Source organism: Falco naumanni, chromosome 6 (genome assembly GCF_017639655.2).
Source record: "Falco naumanni isolate bFalNau1 chromosome 6, bFalNau1.pat, whole genome shotgun sequence".
Taxonomy (NCBI): domain Eukaryota; kingdom Metazoa; phylum Chordata; class Aves; order Falconiformes; family Falconidae; genus Falco; species Falco naumanni.
In genome coordinates this window covers 64956472-64983900 of record NC_054059.1, presented here as the reverse complement: position 1 = coordinate 64983900, position 27429 = coordinate 64956472, and the positions used below count along the sequence as shown (strand labels likewise).

The following is a 27429-nucleotide window of genomic DNA, read 5'->3' as shown; positions in this document are numbered from 1 at the left end:
CTTAGTAATTGAAAGATTGCATTCTACCTGACAACATTTTATTACAAAGTAACAACCCAAATGTAAAAAGGATCTGCAACTGCTAAAATCTATTACTAAGTGAACACAACATCCTATTTTAATGGTACTGTAGCTTACTGTTCCTCTAAAATTTCAAGTTCCATCATACACAAGTTGCAGTAAAATGCTAATAAAAACCTGTCTCAGGTGAGTAACAGTATGTATCTGTCTTGGTAACAGCATACAAAGCAGTTTAGGTAGGAAGTCATTCAGAAGGACATCATTCTGAGTTGTCAACATCTGTGCAACTTTAATGGCTTTCTTGTAAACCTATTAGATTTTTTAATTATTCTTCTGGTCAAGTGAATCGTACAAATGTCTTTGCTCGCCACTTCTCTTAGTTGATGCCACAGTCTCAAATCTTAAAATGCTGCATTTGGATAGCCCGAATGGCATGAAACAGCTTGTACGATTCCAGGCAGCTACACACTATATACAGAATTGCAGTAATTTCTTCAAAGGGTAACAGAAACTAGATTAAATTAACTGCACAAAATTCTGAATTCATGCACTTAGAAACTAACCAAGAATTTCTACTAAAGACTATGAAGGCATCAGGTACAAGTGACAAAAAGGTAGAACCGGATTACTATAGAACAAAGAAAACTGAGAGCTTAAGTCTGATACTAGATATACTAGTTGAGGTATTTACAGGAGAAAAGGGGTGTATTGATAGCAATACATAAAAGACTTCTGTGATGTACTTTTAAATATTACATGTGGTTTTCTTTACCTATGCTCAAACATCTCCCCTTACACACACACACACACATACACAAAGATGAACTCACCCTGAAAGAGGCAAAGGGTGTCCACAAGAGCAGTCTCTCCCTCAACAGGGAAGAAAAAGCTTACTCAGTTATGTAACCAATAAAATATTGAAAGGAAATTAGATTGATATCCATTAAAAAACAAAGGCATGAGCACCGAAAATGAAAGACATAATTACGCTAAATGACAATCGTGGTTCAAGAACAGGCAGATACAACTGATAAGAGATAAATTTACCCTGCAGCATGATCTCATGAACAGAAAGGTTCAAGAATGTGCCTCAATAACAGGGAAAACAGCATCTCTCATTTGCAGCTTGATTGTAATTTGGGGGGAAAAAAAGTTACTAGCTGAATTTGATATAACAGTCAGGCACTAGATTCAGTGATGCAATATGTCTGCGTAGTATGTGCTTTTATAGAAGCCTGCATGAAAGGTGGGTTTGGTGAGGACTGATCATTTCCAGCAGATGAAAAAATTCATCTACTGATTGGCAGCCACCTTCTACAGTAATTTGGTTTAACCTTAGCCTACAAATTATCACCATATAATGCAAGTAACTTTTAGATGAAGTAGACCAGCAATTATGAATTGCTCTTTTGCGGTACAGAAAGTTCAGCCTCTCTCCCCACAAAGAAAAAGACAACTTCTGTGAGACAGAAGGAGAGTTACACTGTTACTAGTATAACCATCATGATCAATTACAAAGGCGTTTAGCACATTTAAAAATAGCCAAGGCAGCACATTCCTCAAAGAACTAACTGTTGCACAGAAATACTTTTACACCACAGGATTCATAATACTTTCCAGCTAAAACCTACAAAAGCAGGGTGAAGACACTTTCATCTCACTGCGAAGGAAACCTAAGAAAAATTAGGGAAAACAGGAAGACAAACATCACTCTCACTACTGACACTAGTAAAACTTGGAGTAAACGTGTATTTCTGTGTCAGCAACGACAAAACCCGCAATCATCTTCAGAAATTTATTCTGAGGTCAATATCATCTAAGAAGTATTCCTATCTTTCACACAGTTTACTCCAATCTTTTGATCTACACAGTTAAACTGACCTGGAACACCCTTGGTAGTTTCTTTGACAGAAATGCACTCTGCTACCCCAACCATCTTCAAGCCTAGAATCAAAACATTTAACAGATGGAGATGTGCATCACAAGAAGTCATAGGAAAGACCAAAGCACGAGCCTGATCCCTCATAAAAGCAATTGTACAGTGTAGAATTTTAAAGCTGCCTCTTGTGTGATAAATCTATTCAAAGCCTCTAGGGTCAATGAAGTTGGTTTTAAATTGAAGCTGGGGTTTTCAAAGGAACCTAAAGATCATCATTTTGCTTTCTCAGAAGCTCTTTAAAACTTCCAACTTATTTAGATGTTATTAATCAAGACTAGATCCTCTCCTCCGTGTTATTAGTATCATCCCTTCCATGTAGACCCTCTGATGTCTATTATCATACTGAGCTCATGCTGCAGCTTTTATCTCAGGGAGGTATATGGGCTTCTCAAAATAAAAAAAGGCACCTATTAATTTTATTAAACTTGTAAGAACAATACTTTTCTAACTGTGCTACAGGCTTCAAAGTTATCAGAAAGAAGAAAAGAGAGGGAAACTGAAAGTGCACCACATTAAAAAAAGTACACAAAAGTCAGCTTTGTTCAGTGATCCAAATTGATTCTCAGGTTTGAGATTTTCCAGTTTGGATTCCCTTTCCTAGTTGGAGAAACGCCACTTACAGAGTTACCACATAACTGATGTGTAAAAAAAAGAAGTAGTAATAAAGTCTTTACTTTGTAATAGCTTCAAGCTGAGCAGGTATGAAGGGTCTGTTTATCAGTCCTTCCAGCTGTAAGATGACTGTGGCTAGCACATGTGTAAGAGGTCTCAAAAAGATGCGGGCAACAAAAAAAGACATGGAAATATATATATACTAAATAAATAAATAAATATAAAAAAAACAACAACAAAAAAACCCAGCACTGTTGAAGGAATCTGAGAAGAAACGTAAAAGTTGAAATGGTAGCTTAAACTCTGCTTCAGAGAGGACATATTCTTAGCATACTCGTCTGGTCAAGCCCTGCCCTTGGACAGTCTTTGGCACACAAAACCAAGTGCAGGAGGCAGACTGAAATGCCAAAAATTAACAAGTGCCACTCTTGCATGAACTGCTAATGAACTTACATGAACATAAACTGAGGAGTTTACAAAGCACGCTCCAAATTAAAATTAACAAGCTGAAATATTTTAAAGCATGAGTCCAAACAGACTCCCTTCTTCCCTCTAACCCTCCTCCTATACAAGCACCCAATTTTCATCAGTTTTATCTCAAGTAGTCCTTCATATTGAAATGTCCCTCTAAGCCTGCTCTACACGTCCTTCAGCCTTCTCCTTTCTTCACAGTTCCATCCCTCTGAAGCATGCAACCACACACCAAACTGAGGGCTCTAAACTCCCACAGCAGAACGATAAACTATGTTTAAAAAAATAAATAAGTAAAAAGACACTTAACAGAAATTAGCCAGTAAATTGCCAAATGCCAGGACAGGAAGAGGACAAAAATGTGCTCCACCCTCCTCCTATGACAAGGATTAAGAAAGTATTTATTCTATAAATATTTTCATTTCAGGAGCTGAAAATGGTCTGGCATTGCTAAATAATATTATTATTCTGAAACAAAAGCTTGGCAAAAGACTTCATAAGTATTACATTTTAACTAAAATAAAGGAACAGAAACTAGGGTAACTGCATTTTTATTTCTTGAGGTTCTCAGCAAAATAAAATTGAGTAACTTTAGCTTTTCTTGGAAAACAGAGGCAGAAATACAAGTACGACAACTCTTTCCATTTCTTAGTTACCCACATGGCATACCATGGCACAGACTTCTTTCTACATGGAAAAAAAGAACTATTGTAAAATTACTTCCAAAACAAGAAAATTGTTATTTTTTTATACAACTAAGTAAGGAAATGCCAAGATTAAGATCATAAAATGTCAGCTAAGCTCCAGTGCCCATATTAAATATATAATTTATTTTCATATATTTTCTAGAAAATACATCTGAATTATTAATTTCTGCATCTTCCTTGTTTCCTTTCAGACAATCAAATTCTAAGCTTTCTCTTCTATTAAAGGCAGCTCTGTAGCTGAATGTAGTCAGTTTGACAGAGATTTAACAATAACCATTTTCCTCCCAATTGGAAGGTATAGAGAAGTTTAAGCTCTGTATCTCTCCACAGAGTTTTTTCTCCTTATTTGGCCTACAATAAAAGAACATTAATCCACACAGATAACACCAACAACTAAATCGAAAACATCTATGAGCATACTCCAAATTTGCTTTTTGGTTGACAAAAAAGACATTTTCTGCTACTGAGAAGAAATTTTCCCATGGAACTAAAAAATACTTTTAAACCTAAAGCTATATTAGAACAGTCTTTACAATGGGGCAGGAGGATACAACACACCACTTCCCTAACATAGCTTTAAAATTCAGAAGCAGCATCACATAATTCCATAAACCTACACATTCAGTCTGGGGTTCAAAAGTGCAAATGGTTTTCTCTTGCAATGCTTATTCTAACATTTCTGCACTTTTCCTCACAACCAGGTACAATCTTACTCTTGCACTGCATCTCACAGAGAATAAACAGCAACAGCAACTGAGGTTTTTCAAAACCCTTGTAGAAAGGCAACTAACAAGACTAGACATCAGTTCTGATCAGTCATCCATTTTTCAAAGTAAGTTTTCCTCTCAAAAAGTTCAGAAAGAGAAATATTATATAAACCAGAACAAAAGGAATAGTGTTTTAGCAAAGAATGGCCAAAAAGTGTGTTTTTCCAACCTCAAGATGATTATTTATGGCACTATTGTAAATCATCTCTCAAGAGGTAATGGATTTCTAACCTATGTAAAGGACTGGACAGTTATTGCAACGCTATCCTGAAAAGAATTCCCATAGAAATTATTTTTACAACCTATGTGTCCCCTTGATTCCTAAAGTTCATTATCTCCTACTTAACTTCTTGATTCTTATTATTAAATTGAAATTTTCATTTTGTGATACTCTTCCATTTTCCACAGTTTAAAATTACAAGCTACACAACACAAATTATAATATCAGTTATTTGACAGTTTCATGAAAATAAAATCTAGATCTTGACAAAAACTTCCATCCAATAACTTCTTGTATCCCACCAGTGATAACAAACAGATTTCCAGAATACGTCTTTTGGACTCAGAGAAAAGTGCAATTCTGTGCCTCTGCTTTAGATCCTGAATTATTGCTATTACATGATATGAAATTTTCCTGGATTTTTTTCTATACAGACCCAGAGCACATCAAGCGTGACAATGCTGAGCTGCTTAAAACCCCGCTCACACCTATACCCAAGACCCAAAACATCTGCCAAAACCACCTGTAAAATTCAATCTGTGTGGGGTTCTCCCAGACGATAGCTAACAGATTTGGCTCTGTAATAAATTGGGAGACTGCCAGCATCTCCTCTTAATCTGACAGCTCAATAATGAAAGCACTCCCACCGAGTGGCAAACCTGGCTCCCGTCTTCCTCATTGCTCTGACCCGCTGAATGGAAGGGGCACAGTGCAAGTATGACTTCGGGACAACACACCGAGTAAATAGACGTGACTCCCTGCAGCCTGAGGGAAGGTATCCCAGCCCTGGATGGAACCAAGAAATGTTGCATACATCAAGTAACTGAAATCCCACACAGCTTCTCAAGTGTGCATGCTGAATGATACAAATCCAACTCCAGATTTTAACTCTGCCCCTGCTTTGTAAAGGACTTTGTGTATTATTGAAGGTCAAAGAGTATGCTGCTGAGTACTGTCACACCTAAGTCCTCAGCCTGCATACAATTATTTCTCCAATACAAAAACATACAGGAATATAAATCAAGTCTTATAATTAGGCAACAGTCTAACAATAATTTAGAATTTCCAATAGCATATTAAAAAGGCAGTCTTCCTATAATACAAAGTATTAATCCAACACTCCCCTGTGACTCAAAACTGAAAAGAATCAGTGGTGGCTTAACTTTGTAGCCACTGGTTGTATGCTAGATCACATACCAGCTGTCCTGCAGTCAGCCTAAACCAGCATTAAGTCCATGCTCTGAGAAACTCTAAAGAAATGAAAATCAAATGCCTATGCCCTAATCTGGACCAAATACTGATGGCTGATCCAGCAATGCAACAGCAGCCTCCAGTCAGGATACAATTCTGTTAGGTCATGTTTCCATAATGCTGGATCACAGAAACAGTGTGATCTAGAATATTTTATTATTCCTTCCTGAAAAATCTACTATGTTTTCAGTGGCAGTATTGCATGACATAAATTGTATGTATTTTAGCATTTCAGGACGCAAACAAAGAATTATCTTTGCACAGTTAAAGAGAGAAGAACAGAAAGAAAAAAAAAAAAAAGGAAAACTAATGATTAGTCTTCATATATACTCATTCTACTTACTCCTGACTGGGAAGCAGGAGTTTAGATATATAATTTATAGTTTAAGTCTTCTTTAAATGGAAAATTAAATCAAATCAGAGCTATGAATTCAAAACATATTAAGCACATTAAAACTCTGTTCCTTACAGGAATCAAGTTAAAGCTGCTTCAGTTCTGAATGACAGCATCCATTAAAGTTTGATGTACTTCAACTGATTTGCTTTTATGTCTTACCTCTAGTTAAGCAAGCTAATAGACAAGCCTATAGTTGCAAGTATAAACTGAGTCTAACACTATGCTCCAAGCGAGAAATGCGCCTGCAGACTGGAGGAGCGAAAATGAGTATTTTTCTGGTCATTAACTTCCTTTCATTAACTTGGGTCTGTTTAAAGTAGCAAAAGTTTTGCACGTAGTTTTATGATCAGGTTTCTTTTATACTGTTTAAGATTCATTTAAGAGTATTACTCTTTCAGAGCTTCTGCTCGAGAACTATAGAAGTAATTAGTCTGTTGACAGTTATTTACAACAAATCCAGCATTTCACTCTGGAAGTACACAGCTAGGATCTTCTCAGTGTTTATTAATACAATTAGCTATTAAATTTTTCTGCTTTTGCTCATTGGTTTTCACTTTTTACCCAAATTTTCTGCAATCTTTTTAGCCACAAATCTAATGTGTGAAGCAAGCTAAAACAAGATGTTCATTGGCGGTCTCCCAAGTCATTAAACGCCTACCACAAAATTCCTCTCATACTCACAAGATCAGACTGCAACTGGATAAAAAAAAAAATAAAAATCAGTTTCAAACCTAAAGCCTGCTATTTCCTCATTCTTCTACCAAATACGAAAAACTCTTCAATGAGGCAATGAATGCAGCAAAACCAGTATTTCCCCCAATAAGAACTGATATGGTTCAGGAAGGCTCAAAAGGTGGCTTAATGTAATATACAATTTGGTGAGCAAAGAGATAAAAATACAAACAAGATATGGTAAATAGGCTCTTATGGCAATCCATAAGTACTCAGAACAACAAAGGTTCTGTAAGAGAGGTTTTGAAACCTGTAGATAATAAGAAGAACAAACTAACTAGTAGAAACTAGTAACTGGTTAATATTTACCACCACGAGAAGTTAGGCATGTGGCATTCTGTATTTAATCTTCTACTGAACATAAACTTTCTCTAAAGTAAGTTTTACTGCAAGCAAATGGGAACTGAACTGACTTTTTGCCCAAGGCAGCAAAAGCCATGGGGCCCTGAAAACAACACACCATGAACACTCATGTTAGACTTTCTTCCCAAGAACTGAATGCAGATACTGTCCCTGATATTATGCAGAAATGAGTAATTGGAAGTCACTCTCAAGACCTGCAACAGAACTCTTCCAGATCTGGTGTATCTCATTAAGCATGCAATTAGCAGTAGCAAATAACATTTTAATAATCCCAGCCAAAATGTCAGAGTTCATTTATGTGCATCTTCCTTCTGGAATAACAATTTCATACTGCCTGAAGAAAGAGAAATCCATGTTTCAGAAGTTAGGAAACTCTCCTACACAATTATGCTGTCACCCAGTATGGAGAATTCCAAAGATTACAGCAAGCCTCCTGCATGTTTGCGCCTCCTGACTTTGCCAAACTAGTTGTTTGGGCCGAGATTTTCCAGTCTGGGCACTTGTGAACATCCGATTGTTCATATAAACCATTTAGCCATTTACAAGACCACCACTGAGGTCAAAATGTTTAATACATGTGTGTTCCTACTCAGAGAAGTAAGAGCTGCTGTACTTGATCCAGACTCAACGCATTTCAAGCCTGCTTACTACCCTGTCCCTGATGTGGCAGAGGCAAACACCAAAGGAAAGAACGCAAGCAGCACACAGGCAGTACAGCTCTTTCGTGATATGAGCTCTCAGCTTCCAGCAAGCCACCAGATCAGGGATTGAGAACCAGTTTAAACCAAGGTCCTTCACTGGTTTTGTGCATTTGCTCAATTAGATCCCAGCCACATTCCTCCTCCACAAATTAGTCCTACACCGGGTCTCTACAAGATGGAGAGCTGTGTTTCAAAATCAAGTCGTATCGGCGAGAGATTGGCTATCTTCCTGCAGTTGCCCTAGTTCTTCCCTTCTCAGGAACACTAACAGTTCCCTAAGTTTTCCATACAACCCTGATTTTAGACCTCACGCATATTCCTTCACTTTACCCACTTCCAACTCACAGATTCCCAGTCTGTTTCGTACAGACGCAGTTTTGTATCACCCGCTTTCTTGACTCCCCTTCTCTTTACCTTCTCTAGAGCTACGGTGCTCTCTCTGAGGCGGAAGGGGATCCGGATGGCACACAGACACTCAACAACTGAATGCACCAGGGATTTATGAGGTTGGCAGCATCTGGTTTGCTCTCAGCTCTTGACTTCTGTAATTCATTTTTAAGACATTCTAGTGACTTTGAATTTGCCTTTTTGACTACTCCTAAACCTGGGAGCTGTTTCCAGAACAGTGATGAAGATTCCAAGATTCTCCCCATATCCTCAACCTGTACCAGAGTAACGATCATTCAGTAAGTCACTGCTGCCTGTAAATAGCTAGGGCTGTTTCTCTCCCATTAAAAATCAACGCTAATAGACACAAACATAATTTTATCCCACAAGCTGCTCAGTATTATGAGATATTTTACACTTTTGCAGAGGTTAGCAAAGAAACCAAACTAGGCTAAGCTATTTTGTATCACCAAACTGTTATCTGATGCTTCATTTTCCCTTGGAGGGGGAAATGTTATTTGTGCATACTCTGTAGAAATGGACTTTTAAGACCTTTAGAACTGTGAAATGACACACAACAGATACAGCTCTGGCACTAAAACAAAAGGAGAAAGTTCCTCCAATTTTTCTGCTGCTTAATTCAGTCCCTGAGAAGGCAGCTGACTTCTTCTGGGGCAAGGGACATGAAACTCGCCCCAGAAAGAGGGGAGGTAGGAAGAAAGTGAAGGGACAGTCTCTGTCCAGAAAACCACTCCAGGGAGAAGGAAACCAGCATGACAGCCAGCAGGAGGAGAGGGACACAGGCTGCAACTTACTGGCTGCTCCGCTCAGGAACACCAGGAGCAGGAGGAACGGCAGAGATGCGATCAGCAGCAAGGAGACACACGAGACCTTGGAAAAAGATGCTAGGGAAAAAAAAAACCAAACAACACAACAGACCAAGGGAAGGATACATGGGCTACAATGGTGAGGATCACAACTGGCCATGGAAACAAAAGTGAAGAGAGAAAAAAAAAAAAAGTAGGGACACTAGCAAAGCTGAAGCAGGAAAAACAGCATTTGTGAGGCAAGGAGTGGGAAATGGGACAAAGAGTACAAAAAGGAATGAACTAGGCAGGAAAATCAAGACTGAGGCAAAAAGACTAGTGGAGGGGAAAGCAACGGGCAAGTATAGAAAATGTCAAGGGGTGAGACACACACAGAAAAGCATCCAGCACAGCAAACACCCCTCCTAAACTTGGCACAAAGTCCAGAGGCCCACCAATGCCCTTTTAAGCATTAGTTCCCATGAAAGCGAGGTTACTTAAGACAGCAGGCTAATGTCTGCATTGGAGCAGAAGGTTGGAAAGAAGAAAAAGCGAAGCATGGAACCGTTGCAGAGAAAAGAAGGCACATAAGGAAGAAGCTTCTATTTCCAAAGACAGAAAATGGGAAAATGTATAGTACCTGTCAAATTCTTGTACGAAAAGGGAAGGCAGAAAAAGAGTTGGGCTCAAAGAGTATGTCAAGGGTGGTAGAAAGAATGTGGGACTAGCGATATGTGATACAATTGAACTGTAAAAATGAAGAAAACTCTCCTGAAAACAGGTGAAAGATATGCAGAAGCTGATTGTAAGATTTCATTATTAGCACTCTACCATACAGAAGAAGCTGCAAAAGTAGTAAATATTGCTGCTGACAGACCCTGTGATAGATTAGGTAAATGCAAGGAGAATCAAAAAGTGTATCAACAGAAGAAAAGCAAGCGGGAACAAGAGGATATGAGAAGTCATGAATACTTACACACCAGATATCATAAGGAAGTCTAAGCAACAAAATATGAAGGATACTATTAAAAAAAACCTATACAACAAAGAAGAGGTTTAGAATAGGAATTAGAGACAACAGCGTTTGAAAAGGACAAGAAGAGAGCATCTCTGCTAATCAAGACAAACATTTAAGCAGTATTGCTCTTGACTGAAGAGGCAAAGACAAGCTAATACATACAGCTAAGAGACCAGATGCATCATCTGCATTAAATCACAAAGGGTGAACGCAGAAGACTTCACAGAATGAGAGCCAGAAGCCAGATCAGAAGGACAACAAGCAAAAGATTATAAGTTACATGCAAGTAGCCTGGTAAAAAGGATTAAAAAAACCTCTACAAAACGTTATTTTTTTCCTACTCAGACTGCAAACGTTTTACAGTGGTTATTGAAATAACTGAATGTAATAAGACATTTTGCCCCAATTAACATGTCACTACAATACAATAGGATAACTCAGCCAAATAATCTAAGAAGTGCCACATGCACTTTGTTTCCACTCATTATGACATTTTCCACAGTTCGATAAAAATCAAAACAGCACATCTTTTATCGGAGACAATAAAAAGAGAGTAGGTCAAGGATTCTTCCTTCATCCTATTATTGCCAAGACAGAAAACATGTTTTTGCAATGCCCTACCTAACAAACATAGAATAGACCTTTTGTATTTGGCAAGATGCTCAGGAAAAGTTCAGGCAAGAGGCCAGATGTTTTGTTTAAAAGCATAATGGTGTGGCTTAGCTTTGCTGAGGACCCACAAATAGTGACCTACAAATCTGGTCCCAATGCCTCTTTTTCTTATTTAATACCCAACATCAGAGTTTATCCCAAAGGTATAAAAACTTACTTATATGCACACCTTCCACCAGATCTCTTATAAAAGGCAAAAGTATATCCTATGCTGTAAAGACTACAACAGTCTTCCAGGAAGACAAAACTACATTCATAAGCAACGTAAGTATTTTATTTCATACATGAAGTTACTTTAGCACAATCTTTCATAAAAACAAGGCACACTGCTGAGTGCTACAGTGAGAGCGCTCAGGCACTCCGTGTTCCATACTGTCCCTTTCAGCTGTCCTCTCTTCCTTGACACTGTTACCACCTGCTTATTCCACCACACACAACCTATGTCCCCACCTAAGCAGCATACAGCGGGGTTTCATGTATATATGTGTCTATATAGCTTCCTCCCTTTGCTCCAGCTTTTCATGGCACAGTCCCTATTTAAGTAGCCATGCCTGAATTTTGGCACAAAACTGAAATCTCAGAACAGATTTACATGACTTAGAAAAGCCCCTCAGTGTCTTATGCCACTCTAAGCATCCTTTTACCCCACTGCCTTCAGATTTTTACATATTTCAAATGAACGAAATTAATGTGATATGACAGAGATTTGATCGAGCAATGGAACTCAACAATCATGGAAAAGACATTACAAATACCAAACAAAAAGACTGAATGGTACTGAAGAAAATACAACGATAAATGGAAGTGTGAAAACACACACCGATGAGTGCTGTTTTATAAACCACAAATACTTTAAGAACTTCATTCCAGAAAAGCCATACCAGGAAGATTCCTTCCTTTAAATTTTCTTTACTATTCATAGCATATGAATTGGACTGCATGCAACAACAGAGCAATTAGTTTAAATACTGCCAATATTCTCACTGGTGATAATTGGTTGCTTCTCGCAAGAACATCTGTTCCACCTTCTTAAGAAATGAGGTACAGACCCTGTTACCTAGACAACAGAATCCTTCTGAGCATCACACACTATAAAAGGGCGATACCAACCTAAGTCACACTTCATATTCATTTGCCCTACCGCTCCCTTATCACCGTTAAGCAACTGAATGCTGTGGCTTTTTAATATTAAGCCCATTATTTATCAGATCACAAAACCTCAGGTCCACTTTGACATGCATTAAAAGTAACAGCTGTGTTACTGTCCTTTGGCCAAGCAACAGTCACTTTGATGCTTTGTATCCAGCCAGCTTCCACCACCGTGACTGCCAAATTGTCAAGCTGAAAATGCTGCAGCTTATGAGTACTCTGAGAGCAAGTCCTATCAAATCTAGAAATCTCCGCTCAGTCCCCTTGAACATGATGCAGAAGTGGTCACCTTCACTGCCATGCCCCTGGATTGATACTCAAGTGCTACACGAACTCATCCCACACTAGCACTCACTACTGTCCTCCAGCCAAATTCGGGAAAGTAGCAGTAGATTAACCTTTGGAAGATGCCTTTTGTTGCCTTAGCAAACTCACCACAATGTCATAAATATTGATGAAATATTTACAATAATGAAGTGCACCAGCTAACAAAATCCTCAGTATGCTTTACACAGATGGATTTATTTATTTTTTCCCTGCGTGTGTGTGATGGAGGACCAATGAACACAGAAGCTCAAATGATGTGTGAAACTTAAAGATTAAGCACTCAGAAATGAAGAGAGCTCACTGGGACAGAACAACCTGTAAAACAATCACTACCACTCAACGATCACCCTAAATTAATCTCACTTAGTCTCCTTTTGACAACACCCTAAACTAACTTTCCCTCCTCCTTTACCTTCTTACCCTCTTCTTGGCTGGGAAAAGAGGAGCAGTACTGTCTATCCTCAAAAGCATATGCTGTAGATGTCCCTGTTGCGGGGGAAGCATCTGTAGGAAAACCCCTATAGATTTTATGCATTTCATTCTGCACATGCAACAGCAATTATGCCCTGGGTGTGTAAAGTTTCAAGTCAGTCAGTCAGTACAAGTTAATAGCACCAGAAAATGCCATGCAAGAGAAAAAGAAAAGGCTATTAAACCAAAATACAAGCAATCAGTTCACCACAGACCACAGGAGAACTAAACACTTTCAGACTTCACTAATGCAAACATGACTGGTACCTTGATGGGAACCCTTTGACAAGTTTTATTTCCACTAGTATGCAGAACACCACAGAAATGATTACGTGAACATCTGACAAGCAAGTAGATGGCATTTTGAGCATTGGCTAGAGTAACAAGGAGCATTAAGTTTAACCACAGAAGACAGACATGGTTTTGATTTGTTTTGCAGATTCTGCATTTTTAGAGGGGACTTCAAGGACACTTAATTTGATAAGACAGAAATGGAATGGTTTAAAGGAAGGATTCTACAGCAGCACCATATATAGAGCATTTCATAGGACAAAGATAAGATTTTAAATAATCCCAGCTGGGTAAGAATATAGATGTGTTTTTCAGGCCCATCTGTGTTGAAAAAAACCCATGAGTTCTGGAAGTACTGAAGAAAGAAAATAAGAGCTTGAAAATAGTCTTGATTTGAGATGCCCAGAAGAAGGAAAAATAAAATAATCCATCTGGGCTCAGACTTAAAATCTGAACAATGGAGATAGCTGAAAATGATTAAAACTTAAAATCACAATAAAATTCCTTATTTAGACTTCAAAGCTTCAAGCAAATTTGGTGAATTTCAGATGTGGAACAGCACAAAAGGCAATTTAGTAGCGGTAAATTATTTTTTAGGCCACAAGTATAATAAATGCTTAGAGACAGAATGTAAAGCTGCAAGAATCACCCATACTCACAAACCTAAAACAGACTAGATAAAACCTAGGCAAGAAAAAAGATCACCAATACATAACAAAAATAACATGTCAAGGAATAAGGAATTAGTCCAAAGTATAAAGATACTAAGGCAGATGAGGGTACTGAACAAACCTTGGAGTTTGGTCAGAAACAGAACATAAATAACAGTAATAACTTTTTTAGAGTAGAAGCTTAAAGAAATCAAACCAAAAGGGATCCAAAACAGACCTAGTGGACAGGAAACCATTGTATTGCTTGTAAGTATTAAAGGCATCCAGAAATAAAGAGAGAAGAAAGCAAGGTAAATCGTAACAAAGGCAACTGAGGTAAGCAAGTGAATATACGGAAAGATACTGAGAGTTGAGAAACAGACTCCATAGGGCCGTGGGATAGGATAAGCTTGTTAGCACAGAAAAAAAAAAAAAGGCAGAGGCTTCCACAAATGTCTTCAAGAACTGGCAGCAGATCTCATATTTCGTAACTGTCTACAATCAAAATTATTCTACTGATAGCTTCTTTCAGTATTCTGTTCACATCTTCAAAAAAGTTATTACTTTTTCCAATAGTATAGGCGGTCCAGGCTACCTTAACTCCAGTATCCTTGGGTGGCTGCATATGAAAGAGCTCAAGGCCAAGTCTATTGAGAATCTATGTATACCCCCAATTTAGTACATGTGCTACATACAGGCAACAAGCAGGTCTGGGTAAGCATCCTGACACTACTAATGAGATAGGAAGTATGGGTAAGCATCCTGACACTACTAATGAGATAGGAAGTATGAGTATGACGCTCTTTCTACAAGGCAGAACTATTTTGCCAGTCAGATGGCCAAATGGACCAGAGAACCACCTTTCTTATGAAAATGCAAACTAGGCAAATTCTACACACTTACAACCTCACACTGTAAGCCTGTCGACAAGACGCATCACAGAATTCAAGACACCCAGGCTATCCATTTATTGACTACTGTACTGTTAACTACAGTTTGGAAACAGGAAAACCTCCCTGTCTCTCAAAAAAACCATACAATAATGTACCAAGTCATCATAAACACGAGTCAAATCTCATAAACTCGGCAGAATGCTGTATTTAAACAAAGCTATTTTTCAGCTTACCACAGAAATATACACAGAGGTTCACAAGGAAACAAACACCACACTGAAATTTTTAACATAATGAAACTCAATGAGGTGAATAAAGCTTTAGTAGAAGGTAACACAACATTTTGCCTTCAGTAACAAAGCTAACTACAACTTAAATATAAAAGCCTGCAGAGTAAAATATGACTGTAGACTAAAACCACTATCCACTTTGCCATACACAGGCTAAAACCCATGCCATACAATGTATTGAAAAAAAGCAACTTTTTAATTAGCATTTGATCAAGCCTTAAGGATTTTTCCACTGTTATTCCATTTTCAATCCAGCCACCTTTGTTCTGTATTAATTCATCCAGTTTAGGCACTATTAGTAACGTTTTATTTCTGCCTCACAGACCCCATGGGCACAGAGAAGCATCAGACAGCTTGCAGGTCTGGATCAGCACAAAGACCAGTAAGGATGACACTGTGTTGGGAGTACATCAGAGAACCACCTGATCAGGATGGGGAATTGGATGAAGTCTTCTCTACAACTCAAAGACTCCTGAACTACAAACCCTTGTTCTTACCGGAGACCTTAACCTCCCTGATATCCACTGGAAGGGCAGACAGCAGGGCAGCAGCAACCCAGATAATTTTTGGAGGCTATCAGGGACAATTTCTTGATACACATACTGGATGGGCCAACAAAGGTGGCACACAGCTGTTTTCCAACAACGAAGAACCAGGAGATGTGACAACCAAAGGCAGCTTTGGCTGTAGCAACCATCTACTAGTACAGTTCAAGATCCTGAGTGGAGTGAAGAAGGCAAGTAGCAGAGCACAGACCCAGAGCTTCAGAACAGATTTCAGCTTATTGAAAGGACTGGCAGGCAGCTATGGGAAGCAGCTCTGAAGGGCAAAGGAGTTCAAGAAAGCTGGCAGGTCTACTAAAAAATACAAGTATCGGGAGACCAGTTCAGTTAAGCAGATTGTCAGAGCTCCGATGCAAGATGGGTAGTATACAGAGCGGTGCAAACAGGGACAGGCTACGTAGAAGGAGTTTAGAAACACTGCCCAGGCATGTAGGGATGGTGTCAGGAAAGCTGAAGCTCATCTTGAATTGACATTTGCAAGGAATGTCAAGGGCAACAAGAGCTTCTGCTAGTACATTAGTTGTGAAAGGATGCACAAGAAAATGTGAGACACTTGCTGAATGAAGTGGCCAATTTAGTAACAGTGGAAGTCCCAACTTAAAAAGAATCCATCATCTGAAAACCCATGCCATCACCTCAGTCTGAGGCATCAAAACCAGTCACATATATTGTTAAATCAGAGAAGGGTATGTTCTAGAGTTACACGAAGTCAATATACCATTCAAACAATTCAACAACAAACATTCAAACACCTCCACACAGAATAAACTGAAAACATGTATAAACTAATTTAGGCACATTAGTATAAACTAATTTCACTGGACTACAGGGAAAGTACAAATGGAGGAACATAAGGAAAACACATAATGGGAAAGAGAATGAGAAACAGAAGAGAAAAAGAAAGGTTTATGATGCATTCAGAAAAGAACCTAAAATTCACCAAACATTCCACCTGAAGCTTTAAAACATGTGTCTTCACGTGTGCACACACGCAGTCTTGCAGGGAGTATTTAAGTTTGGCAAATAAGTATTTTAAAATGTCTTTCCTGTATTATCTGCAATTCTGTTCTTCCTTATCTGAGTGATAAAGTAGCTATTTGCTTTCAGTGCATTGCTGCCTACAGCTCAACCTGAAGAGGCTTGGCTTTCCTTTTTTGTTCATTTCTGTTGAAGGCACCATCCGTTGGTTTTGCATATGTGCTCTGAGAATATTCAGGTTCTGAAGTGAACAGCAAATTAAAAGTGGAAACAACTGAGCCTGAAAAGCACTGAACATTCATTTTTCCTAGTCAGCTGCACTGGAAATTTGGATTATATCCTAAGTGATGTCAAGTACCAAATGTGTAAAGAAGCTTCTCTGGCTCACAGTGTGTTAGAATAGGGTTAAAGTTTTTTTTTTTAACATACTTGCCATAGATTTGTTGATATTGCTGTCCTGCTTTCAGCAGAGACACAACTTCAAGAACAGCAAAGTAAATGCTGTATGAAAAGAGAAAACTTTCAAATTTTGTATTTAGAAACCAATGGTGCACTAAAAGCAGTTTCCCTTTTCCCTTCTCCTCTGCATGCTCTTTTTTGTTGTTAAACTGCTGAACGAGGTGGATGTAGTCAGACAATGGGGCTGACCAGCTGCTTCAGATGATGCTCTGTTTCTGTTACTATTACTTAACAAAAGCATTATACTCTAAGCTGCAAAACTTATTTTCATAAATGTTACAGTGCATTTATGAGCCAATAAAAAAAGTCACCTTAACTGACTGAAACAAAAATCTTTTTTATTTTACAGATTTACTACCTGTGTACTTTATTTAGTGAAGTTAATTGTTCTTTCAGATGCAATAAAATAAAAAGACAAAAAAATGTCCGCAGAACCCTTCTGAAGAATAACCAAAGCAGGATTTAAGTACTGCCTTACACAAAAACTATTTACATTACAGAGATTATACAAGATTAGGCCATGTAACAGAGAGAACTCTTATTCTTCCTATGGCATGCAAAACATGAGTTTTCATGCAGCTGAAGCGAAAACCTCCTTCCAGCTGATTCATACTTACAAAATCATAATGCACAGACGCTTCTAGCCAACACACGCCTTAACTCTTAAATAAAAATCCTTTCAAAATATTTTTTCAAACTTTCACTACCTCCAGCTATTGAAAGAGGGAGTGGAGTTTCAAAGTTTCCACAAACAAATCTAACAATCTTTTCTAATTAGGTAGTAGAGAATTTATGGGAAGATTTTACATTGCCAAATATTCTATATATTTATCTTGGCAAGGAAAAAGAAGTTCTGACATTCAAAAGGAATCTCCTACAGCAAATGTACTTGGGGACGCAAGCTTTTTTAAGGCCTTTTTTCACCTAACCTTGCCTTAAACAAAGCCAGGGACCAAGGTTAGAGACCTATTTTTCTACATAACAGTAAATACCGCGAGCTGCTGTGACAGTCAAAGCCACAGAAAAGGTCAACACAGCCAAAGCAGAGGACTTGTACTTATTATGAAATTCTATGTAGCTGTATTTGAAGAGAGCCAATGGCATTACAAATCTTCAAAGTGTTTTATTAATACTGAAAAGATATTATTCCTGTACAGCTGATCTTTTCTGCATTCCCAAGAGATGCAGACACACATCAAACAGGTCAAGGCCAGCCTAGTCCAGAGTCTCAAATTAAGTAGCTTCACATTTAGTTCATTTGACTAAGTTTCCAACCAGGGAGGTAAGAGCAGCTTGTAAGCGACATGCAGCACCTGACAGAACTGAAAGCAAATAAGCTTTACTAGCTCAACCCAGCAAGGCACGACACGTCCCCTGGAGTGTCCCTGTGCCATGCTGCCAGCAGCACTGCTGAGAAACACAGAGCAAAGGCACAAAGTGCTTCAAGATGGGAACAGTAAGTCTAGCTGGACCTCCCTGGCTCAGCTACAGCACCACACCCCCACAGACCCCCAAAGCCAAGAGGAGGAAGAGGCAGCCCCAGAAGAGCTGCCTACCCACACAGGAAGGCCACAGACAGCAGGGAGGTGGAAAAGAACAGAAATACAGCAAGGCAGAGCCTTGTTCAAGAGAGCTGACAAGTACAAAAAGGTTACAAAACCCTATCGTTTAACCTGTAAGGCTTCTAAAACTTTGCCCACCCTCAGAAACTGAGGATGCCAAAATACTGGTACCCCCTAGCACTTTGTAGCATACATTGCATCAATAGGCAAGAGGCTTGAAAGTAATTTGTGCATGCCAAATTGTTTGAACGAGCTTTCAGTAACTCATTTAACATTACAGTCTGAATTATTTTAGCCTGTACCCATAAATGCAAGTATGAACACAAAGGACAACTAATGTTCCCACTAGTGTCCCACAGTGTGCTGGCACTGTTTCAAGGTCTCCCAGAAGGAGCAGCCTCTAGCAGCTTCACTAACAACTAGCACACACAGGCACAGGGTGTAGCAACTAAAACCCTTACGCGTCCCAGACCCAACATTCACAGAGGGCAAAACTGCAGCAATTGAGGGCACTCTTAAGCAGGCTAGGACAGAAATGCTGTTGGTTTGCAGCATTACTTCTCCCATTTAAATAATCTGTAACAGCCTAGTCTAATTATTTTTCCCCACAGAAAAAAGGCTACTGAGCTATAAAAACAAACCCTGACAGAAAAATCCAATGAAGTTTAGAATTAAGACCACCATTTACAGAGAAGATGGCTGGAGTTGGTAATTTATACTTGGAAGAGGGTAAGTTCTCAGTGTTTGGCGTGAGGAGAAAAGCTGGAAAGGACCAGGAGTTGACAGAGGAGCCCCTAAGATCTAACAAGCTACTGATTCGCATGAAACCTTTGGTAGTAGTCATCCTTGCCTGCAATCTATGCTTTAGGAGAAAAAAGTGATCTTATAAAAAGACTTTCTTAAAACTATCCTCATCTGGGTTAAGAATAATTTCAGAGCAAGACTATTCTCTGCAGTACAAGTGACTGTTAAAAATACTTCATTGGTTTCCAGGACATTTTTACCACTATACTTAATATACTCACATGGAACAGTCTCAGTGAGAGAAAAGCCAGAATACATCAAAAACACTTTTTCAGAGGAAAACTGCACTTACTTTTCATTTATTATTGGACTTTTTGAGAAGATGTGCAACTCATACCAGGGAACTGTTATAAGTACTAAATTAAACGTGTGTTTTGGTGAAAAACAGACCTAAAGAAAGAATTTGAGAATAAAGTTCGGACCCTTCAAAAATTTTCCAAGAACCTCGCATAAGATACCTGATTTCAGCAACCAGTCAGGAACCTCAGAAGAGCAACTCAGGATACAAGAGGGACTTGCAGCTTTTACTGGAACGTAGCAAGCCAATGTTTCTTGATTGTACTTCACTGCCAAGTAGTACAGAATACTATTTTGTTAGTACAAAATGTTTATCTTCTTACTAGAAATACACCTGAAGAGCATGGTTCTATTCCTACTAAATGCACAGAAATACTAAAAGATTGTTTTACAGAATCACAGAATCTTTCCAGTTGGAAGGGACCTCTTGAGATCTAGCCCAGCCTCCCTCCTCAAGCACAGTCCAGGTAGAGCAACCTGCCCGTGACTGCATCCAGTCAAGCTCCGAGCATCTCCACAGATGGAAACTTCACAACCGCTCTGGGTAATCTGTTCCAGCACTCAGTCACCCTCACAGGAAGAAGCATCTTTTCATACTTAGATGGAATTTCATGTATTCCAACACATGCCCATCGCCTTTTGCTTGTCACGGCACCACCGAGAAGAGTCTGGTTCCCACATCCTCATTCTCTCCCATCAGGTATTTACATACATTGATAAGATCCCCCAAGCCTTCTCTTCTCTAGGCTATACGGTCCCAGCTCTCTTAGCCTCTCCTCATATGTCAAATGCTCCAGTCCATCATCTCTGTGGCACTGCGCTGGGCTCACTCCAATTGCTCTGTTCTCCTTCAAGTACTGAGGAGCCCAGGACTTGACCCAACGCTCCAGGTATGGCCCCACCAGTACCAAGTTAGAGGGGAAGGACCATCCCCCTTGACTCGCTGGCAGTGCTCTGCCTAACACAGCCCAGGATGCTGTTGACTGTCTTTGCTCTGAGGGTGCATTGCTGGCTCAGTCAACTTGCTGTCCACAAGGGCCCCCAGGGCCTTCTCTGCAGAGCTTCCTTCCAGCCAGTCAGCTCCCAGCAGGTACTGGTACTTGGAGTTATTCCATCCCAGATACAGGACTTCGCATTTCCCTTTGGTGAACTTCACAAGACTCCTCTATGCCCATTTCTCCAGCCTGCTGAGGCCTCTCTCCATGGCAGCACAACCATCTGGTGTATTGGCCATGTCTCACAGTTTTGTATTGACTGCAAACTTGTTGAGGATGGGCTCTGCCACAGCACCCAGTTCATCAGTGAAGATGCTGGACAGTATCAGCCCCACTATCAGCCTCTGGGGTACACCACTAGTGACTTGTCTCTAACTGGACCGCACACCACTGACCACAATCCTCTGGGCCCAGCTGTTCAGCTGGTTTTCAATCCACCTCACTTTCCACTTACCTAACCTGCAATTTGTTAGCTTGTCTGTGAGAATATTACTGGAGAAAGCATTAAAAGCTTACTCATTCCTCAAGCCAGTCACCTCATCATAGAAGGCTACCAGGTTGGTTAAGGATGATTTCTCCTTTACAAATCCATACTGACTACTCCCAATCACCTTCCTGTCCTTCAAGTGTTTGGAAATATTTCCAGGAGGATTTTCTTCATCACCCTTCCAAGCAACTGAGGTGTGGCTGACCAACCTGTAATCCCCCTGGATCCTCCTTCCTGGAAACAGGAGTAGCATTTTCTCTCTTCCATTCCTCAGGAACCTCTTCCAATCACCATGATCTTTCAAAGATAATTGAGAGTGGTCTCAATGACATACAAGCGGCTCCCTCAGCATTTCTGGGACAACCCATCAGAAGTCACAGACTTACATATGTCCAGTCGGAGTGCTCCCTAATTTGGTCCTTCTCCACCCAAAGGTAACTCTTCCTTGCTTGACCTTCCCTCTGGTCTCCGAAGCACGAGATTCCTGAAGGCTGGTCTTGCCCAAGTACCTCTGCCTTTTCCGTATCATTTGTTCCCATCCAGCAGCAGGCTCACATTTTTAGTCTTACTTTTTCTGTTTATGTACTTGTAGAATCCTTTCTTGTTGCCCTTCAGGTCCCTTGCCAGACTCAACTCCAGCTCAGCCTTGGCTTTCCTAACGCCCATCCTTGCAAGATCAAACAGCAACTCTATGCCTCTCTCGCATTACCAATTCCTATTTCCACCTCACATGCTGTTATGCCTGGGTTCAATAGGGAACTCCTTGCTCATCCATGCAGGTATCCTGGTGCCCTTGCTTGCTTTCCTCCTTGTTGGGATGGAACTTCCTTGGCCTTGGACAAGGTGCTCCTTGACTATCAACAAGCTCTCCTGGATCCCTCTTCTCCCCAGGGCTTTATCTTATAGGATTCTTCCAAGCAGATATCTGAAGAGGTTGAAGTCTGCTCTCCTAAAGACCAGAGTTCTGACATGCTCTCTTCACTCAAGATCCACTATCTCAGCTAAATAAGCCAGTAACAGTAATCATATTGTAGCTCCCCAATTTGTTCAAGACTGCAGTTTTTCTGAGGATAATCAGATTAACCTCTACTACCATTCAGCCTTTGGTTTCTGCAATACCTCATGCAAAAAGCAACAGACAACCACAAATTTTGGAAGTGACTTAGCCACTAAAATAAGCTCCAATGGAGATAGCTGTAAACAGTTTGCAGTCTAGCAGCATAAGCCCAAAATCCACTGTCCAAATCAGTCCCCAAATTTATTTCTTTCTCAGAACAAAAAAAAAATAATAAATTCAAGCTGAGACATTTTACTGCTTTCTCCTGCTCTCCTTTTATTAATACAGTGAGACTACTTTTCTTACACTGTTAGCAAACCTTACCTATCACAAACAATTGCCCTGAAGTTCTGCCACACTGAGGGACAGGCAACATATCCAGATATTTTTGAATTAGCCAGTCCATGGCACCGATTAAGAAAAGGCTTATATTTTTCTTTTCTCTGAATTAGTTTTTCTCCAAAATCCACCCTGATGTTCAAGCAGTAAGGAAAATATTTCATCCATCACTGATTCCAAAATAAGGTAATACAAGTCTTGAGCTGAAAGGTTTGTTAACTAAATAATAATGTAAAAATGAAAACTCTGTATTTCATAACTCTCATTCATAATTTACAGCTCTACTCTTCAAAAATGCTGTTGCTTAAGCCAAGCAATCATCTGCCTTGTAACAAGAAAAGAAATGCCAACTATTTCTGTGTTATCTTCAGCATAGTCTTGAGTTACAGGGAAGAAATTCTTCTCTCCAGCAGCCTTCTTCCCTCCACCCTGTCTTTAACATATAAGGATCCCCTCTAGTACTTTTGTATTCAATACAACAGAATCGGCTGAAATTTGGATTCCTTCAGCAGGCATCACCCTACAGCTGAAAGAAAGTAATCATCACTACCCCAGGAATCACTGCCTATATGATATTTTCACCGACGTAAGCCTTCTTCCAGGAGGAGCTCGTATTAAGAATGGTAAAAGAGGCTTTATCTTTTCCAAAGTCCCAAGCAAAGACAGACCAGCTTGATCTGTAATGTCAGAAGAGAGGCATCATCTGCCTTTCCACTTAGGGAAAGTTAGCCAGTGTATCTTATTCTAAGTGTCTCAGCAATACTGCACACAAAATGGTCTTGGACTGCAAAACTGAGTGTCTTTTAGTTCAGCAATATATTTCTTGAGCTCATTGTCAAGCGTCTTCGGGTTATAGAATTATTAGAATATTCTGAACACACAGAACTACATACACTGGCACTTCTTTCATTTTCTCAGCTTCCACAGAATATGAGTGGAGTTTGGGGGTTTTTTTTGGTGTTGGGGGGTGGAATGGGGGTGGTGGTTGTAGAGTGGAGTTTAAACGTCAAAAGAACTATTAATGACATTTTAACATGGCCTCTTTCCAGGCTGATAATCTTTATTTAAGCAGTAAACTTTACCCTCTTTGTTACCTCTCTAAGCCTTTAAATACAAGATTAACTACATTAATCATAATTCTGCTTCTCTTTATAGAAAATGAGCTTGAATCTGCTTGTTTCTGAATGACAAGAAGTTGGTATTTCTCTTTCAACTGTTTCACCTTCACCTTTTTCATATTTCTAATATTTGACCAACCTGAATTTCACTGATGCAAACAGTGATTTACTACATTATCTCAGGTTATAGAGTTTTACAACACAGTCTAAAGAAGAGCAAAATATAATTCAAGGAAGAATTACAGGAAGAACCATTGAAAGGAGACTGTACTGAGCTTTGCACAAAGCTAAGTCAATAAAAAAGTTTAAAATTTTTTTTTTAAACATCAAGACTGAAATGGTGATACATCAGAGTTAAAAAAAAATAATTTTACACTCTCTGCTTTTTTCAAGGTGTGTAAGGACACTGTTGTGTCCAGGTATGACAGAACCAGCTCCATACCACAGTGCTATCATGACAACAGGAACATCCCCTTCAGACTATTCCACACATCATCTCCACGGTAGTACAATTTAAAACGGACAAAGGACAAGAATCCAAGAAACAAACAAAACAAAAAAAAACCCCAAACCAACACTGTCAAAACCAGCTTGATGGTAACAAGAATATAATCTAATACTGATGTTGAAAGAGGATTTCTTATTTCCTCCAAAGGCAGAAATATTAGCAAAAAGGTCACTGGGTAGGTTCTGTGTAAGCGGACTGACAGCAACACAGCCACCTCTCAAATCCATGGCTGACCTTGACCTTACAGCAACAAACACTTTAAAAGGGACAGTAGTTTTATCTGCTAAGTCTCTTCGTACAGAATTACCATGGGCACTATACTAAACACAGTACAGTGGTTTGCTCAGTTCATGAGTTTCTAATGTCTCACACTGAATTGCACATTTAAACACTGTATTTCAATGCAACACTCTTAGATCATAAAAAGCTTTAGGCACAACCCTAACATACGTTTCAACAGCCCTCAGCATAGTGACAGCGTTAAAACAAGGTAAATATTTAATCAAGTGCTCTTCTCCGCCATGCAAGAATTTCTTGCATTACAAGAAATTTTTACAATTTTACTCACTATCCAGCATTTTGACAGTAATGCACATTTTCAGTCATAAAATAAATATTAAAGATCAAATTCTACCTTCATATACAAACACCTAATTTTTACTAGCTTTGAAGGAATGATGGGCATTACTGTGCTCAAAGCGTGCAACTTCTGAATCCATTTTTTCTCCTAAGACACATGTTAAAAAAATACAGTTGAAGCTGGTTTTTATTTTGCTATGAAATTTCTCTGTACTTAGCAAAATGCATGAGGAGAACAAATTGTTCTCAGGTAAAGAGTAAGGTACCATTAGTCTGCCATATTAGAAATAAAATACATCATTAGCATGTGGACTTGAAATGGCAGTTGTAATCTTTCAGAACTTTTTTCCTTCAGGTCATCCCTTTTTAAAATAAATCTTCATTAAAAGGTATGTCCCTCTCAACACATATAAGCAGATAAAACAGATTTATACCAGCAAGAGGCATTACTATCATCTAGCAAGAACAACTCTTTCCAGTTTAAAAAAAAATAATTTAGAAAGCATTTTAAGAAAAGGTCATGTCTGAATAACTTTCATGCTTGCATACATTAAAGAAAACATTTAGATGATCTTTACATTACTTAATTCAGAAAAATTAAAATATCTGTTGAACAATAGTGTCAGTAAAAATACTTTCATGTATGTACACTTACTGCAATCTCTCTACAGGCCGACATGGATATCCCTGTACCTTCAATTTGCTTCAGTGCATACTCCTTTTCGTCTTTTCTGTACACACAAAAAAAACAAACAGGAAAAAAAAAAAAGAGGAATATTTTTAGCTCTGATTTATATTACACCAATCACTAACAAGTTTGATGATTATTTTAATTTGGTCTGGATCAAGAAGCTGAAAAGCCAATCTGGTTTTATGCATAAATTACATTTGGAAGCAAGTTTTCTTCTAACACAGACTTCAAAAACTCCAAACAAAAACTCCCGCATAAAGACACTTTGTTAATGTATATCCATTTCTCTCTGAAACCATATAGATAACTGCAAATATGCCTACAGAGACTTTTGGAGGACACTTTTCCTGAAATTCCAGGATACTGTCTACTACTATGAAAAAGCCAGTGTCATATTCTGTGCCTGGGAAACTCTCCTAGAAATATCTACAAACAGTATAGTTTTTACTTGGTCTTATGAGCCACTGTCAATCCACTTTTACTTCTGAAATACTATTATTTTAAACCAATCCTACTTCTTATTTAAGTGCTGGATACTGACAGACCCCTACACAGCATATGAAACTGGGTGTTCTGAAGTACAAAACCGGAAAACATGAAAATGTTCGGCCCAAACACAATGCTATCCTTTTAAATAATCACAGTTTGAAGTGATTTAGAGGAAAGACCAACAAAACAAGAAAATTAAGTAGTATTTTGAAGCCCTTGCAATTTAACACAACCAGCTTACTGCCTAGGGTAAGGTTTTGCAGGATTCTGCTATCATCAATAGGTGTTGATACGCACCAATACCCACAGTGCTGATGCACTTCTGCAGACTCATCAGTTACGATTAAAGAACCCACAAGCTCCCGTCCAAATCCCTTATGGCATTCTGGTAGATGTCAGTTTCCCCTTCTTCCAGTCCCAAACCACTGCATTTTGCTACCTTGAAAAAACAACTTAAACTCATTTCAGCTTCTCTGGCTTTTAACTCCAAGCCTGTGTCCTGCCCAACCCCAGCCTCCTCCCCATGCTCCTCCAAACCCCCATGTTTGAATTTCATGGGAGAAGTGCCTAAGTGAAGGAATGTGGGGAGAAGATGAGATCAACCAGAAACTGTAACTGCCTACACATATAAGTAACTAGGTGATCATTATTCTCAGTAATTTTCATTAGCAGCTAAATCCACAATGCATATTAGTTAACATAGTGCTTGGATTCCATTTTGTACTAGATTTTTTTGAAGTAAAAATATGACAAGAACGTATTCAGACTACACATGAAAACACAGTCTGCTGCAAGTTCTGCAAAAAGTAGGACTTGTCACCTTTGAAGTACGAGTCACTCAGCAGCTGTCCCAACTGGGAAACTTCAGTTCTGGTGCCGCCCCTTACTCAGAAATAGTTGTTATTCCTCTCTCAAACAAGCACTTAACATGAAATCTTTGGAAATCTTTGAATAGATATTCCTTCCAAATCAAAAATCACAGAAATTCAGTTGTAATAGAAGTACAATCTACTTTATTTCAATCAGGGTGTTTCAGTGGGTTTGGGAAACTGTGCAACACTGATTTCTAAGGAAGCAAGACCAGGCGTGTAAGGCTACAGGCTTGAAGGGCCTCTTGCTCCAGATAGGTTTGGAGCAACAGAAGATCCTTCTGCAGCTTAAACTAAAGGAATGGGTTATTTTGAGGTCACCTAAATTATTTTGGAACTTCCAAAAAGAAATACATTCTCACTCTGCACAGATTTTCTGTGAAGAAATGGGAAGGACAGCACCTTACAACATGCCTTGCAACTACCTCCAAAATATTCACTCATTCAGATACTTAAATGCAAATCCTAACAACCGACACACATGACAAACAAACCTAAC

At 39.1% G+C, this 27429-nt stretch overlaps 1 protein-coding gene across 3 annotated transcripts in view; it reads right to left on the bottom strand.

Moving 5' to 3' along the window:
- Nucleotides 1–27429, bottom strand: part of CDK19 (cyclin dependent kinase 19) — a 133241-nt gene that overhangs the window by 86726 nt on the left and 19086 nt on the right. For 2 of the 3 annotated variants that reach the window (XM_040597563.1, XM_040597564.1), the window contains exon 2: nt 25537–25612. The exons of the other annotated variant lie outside the window; for it this stretch is intronic. In XM_040597563.1, coding sequence (XP_040453497.1) covers nt 25537–25612 — 76 coding nt within the window. The remainder of the gene's footprint in view (nt 1–25536; nt 25613–27429) is intronic. 3 annotated transcript variants of the gene reach the window in all.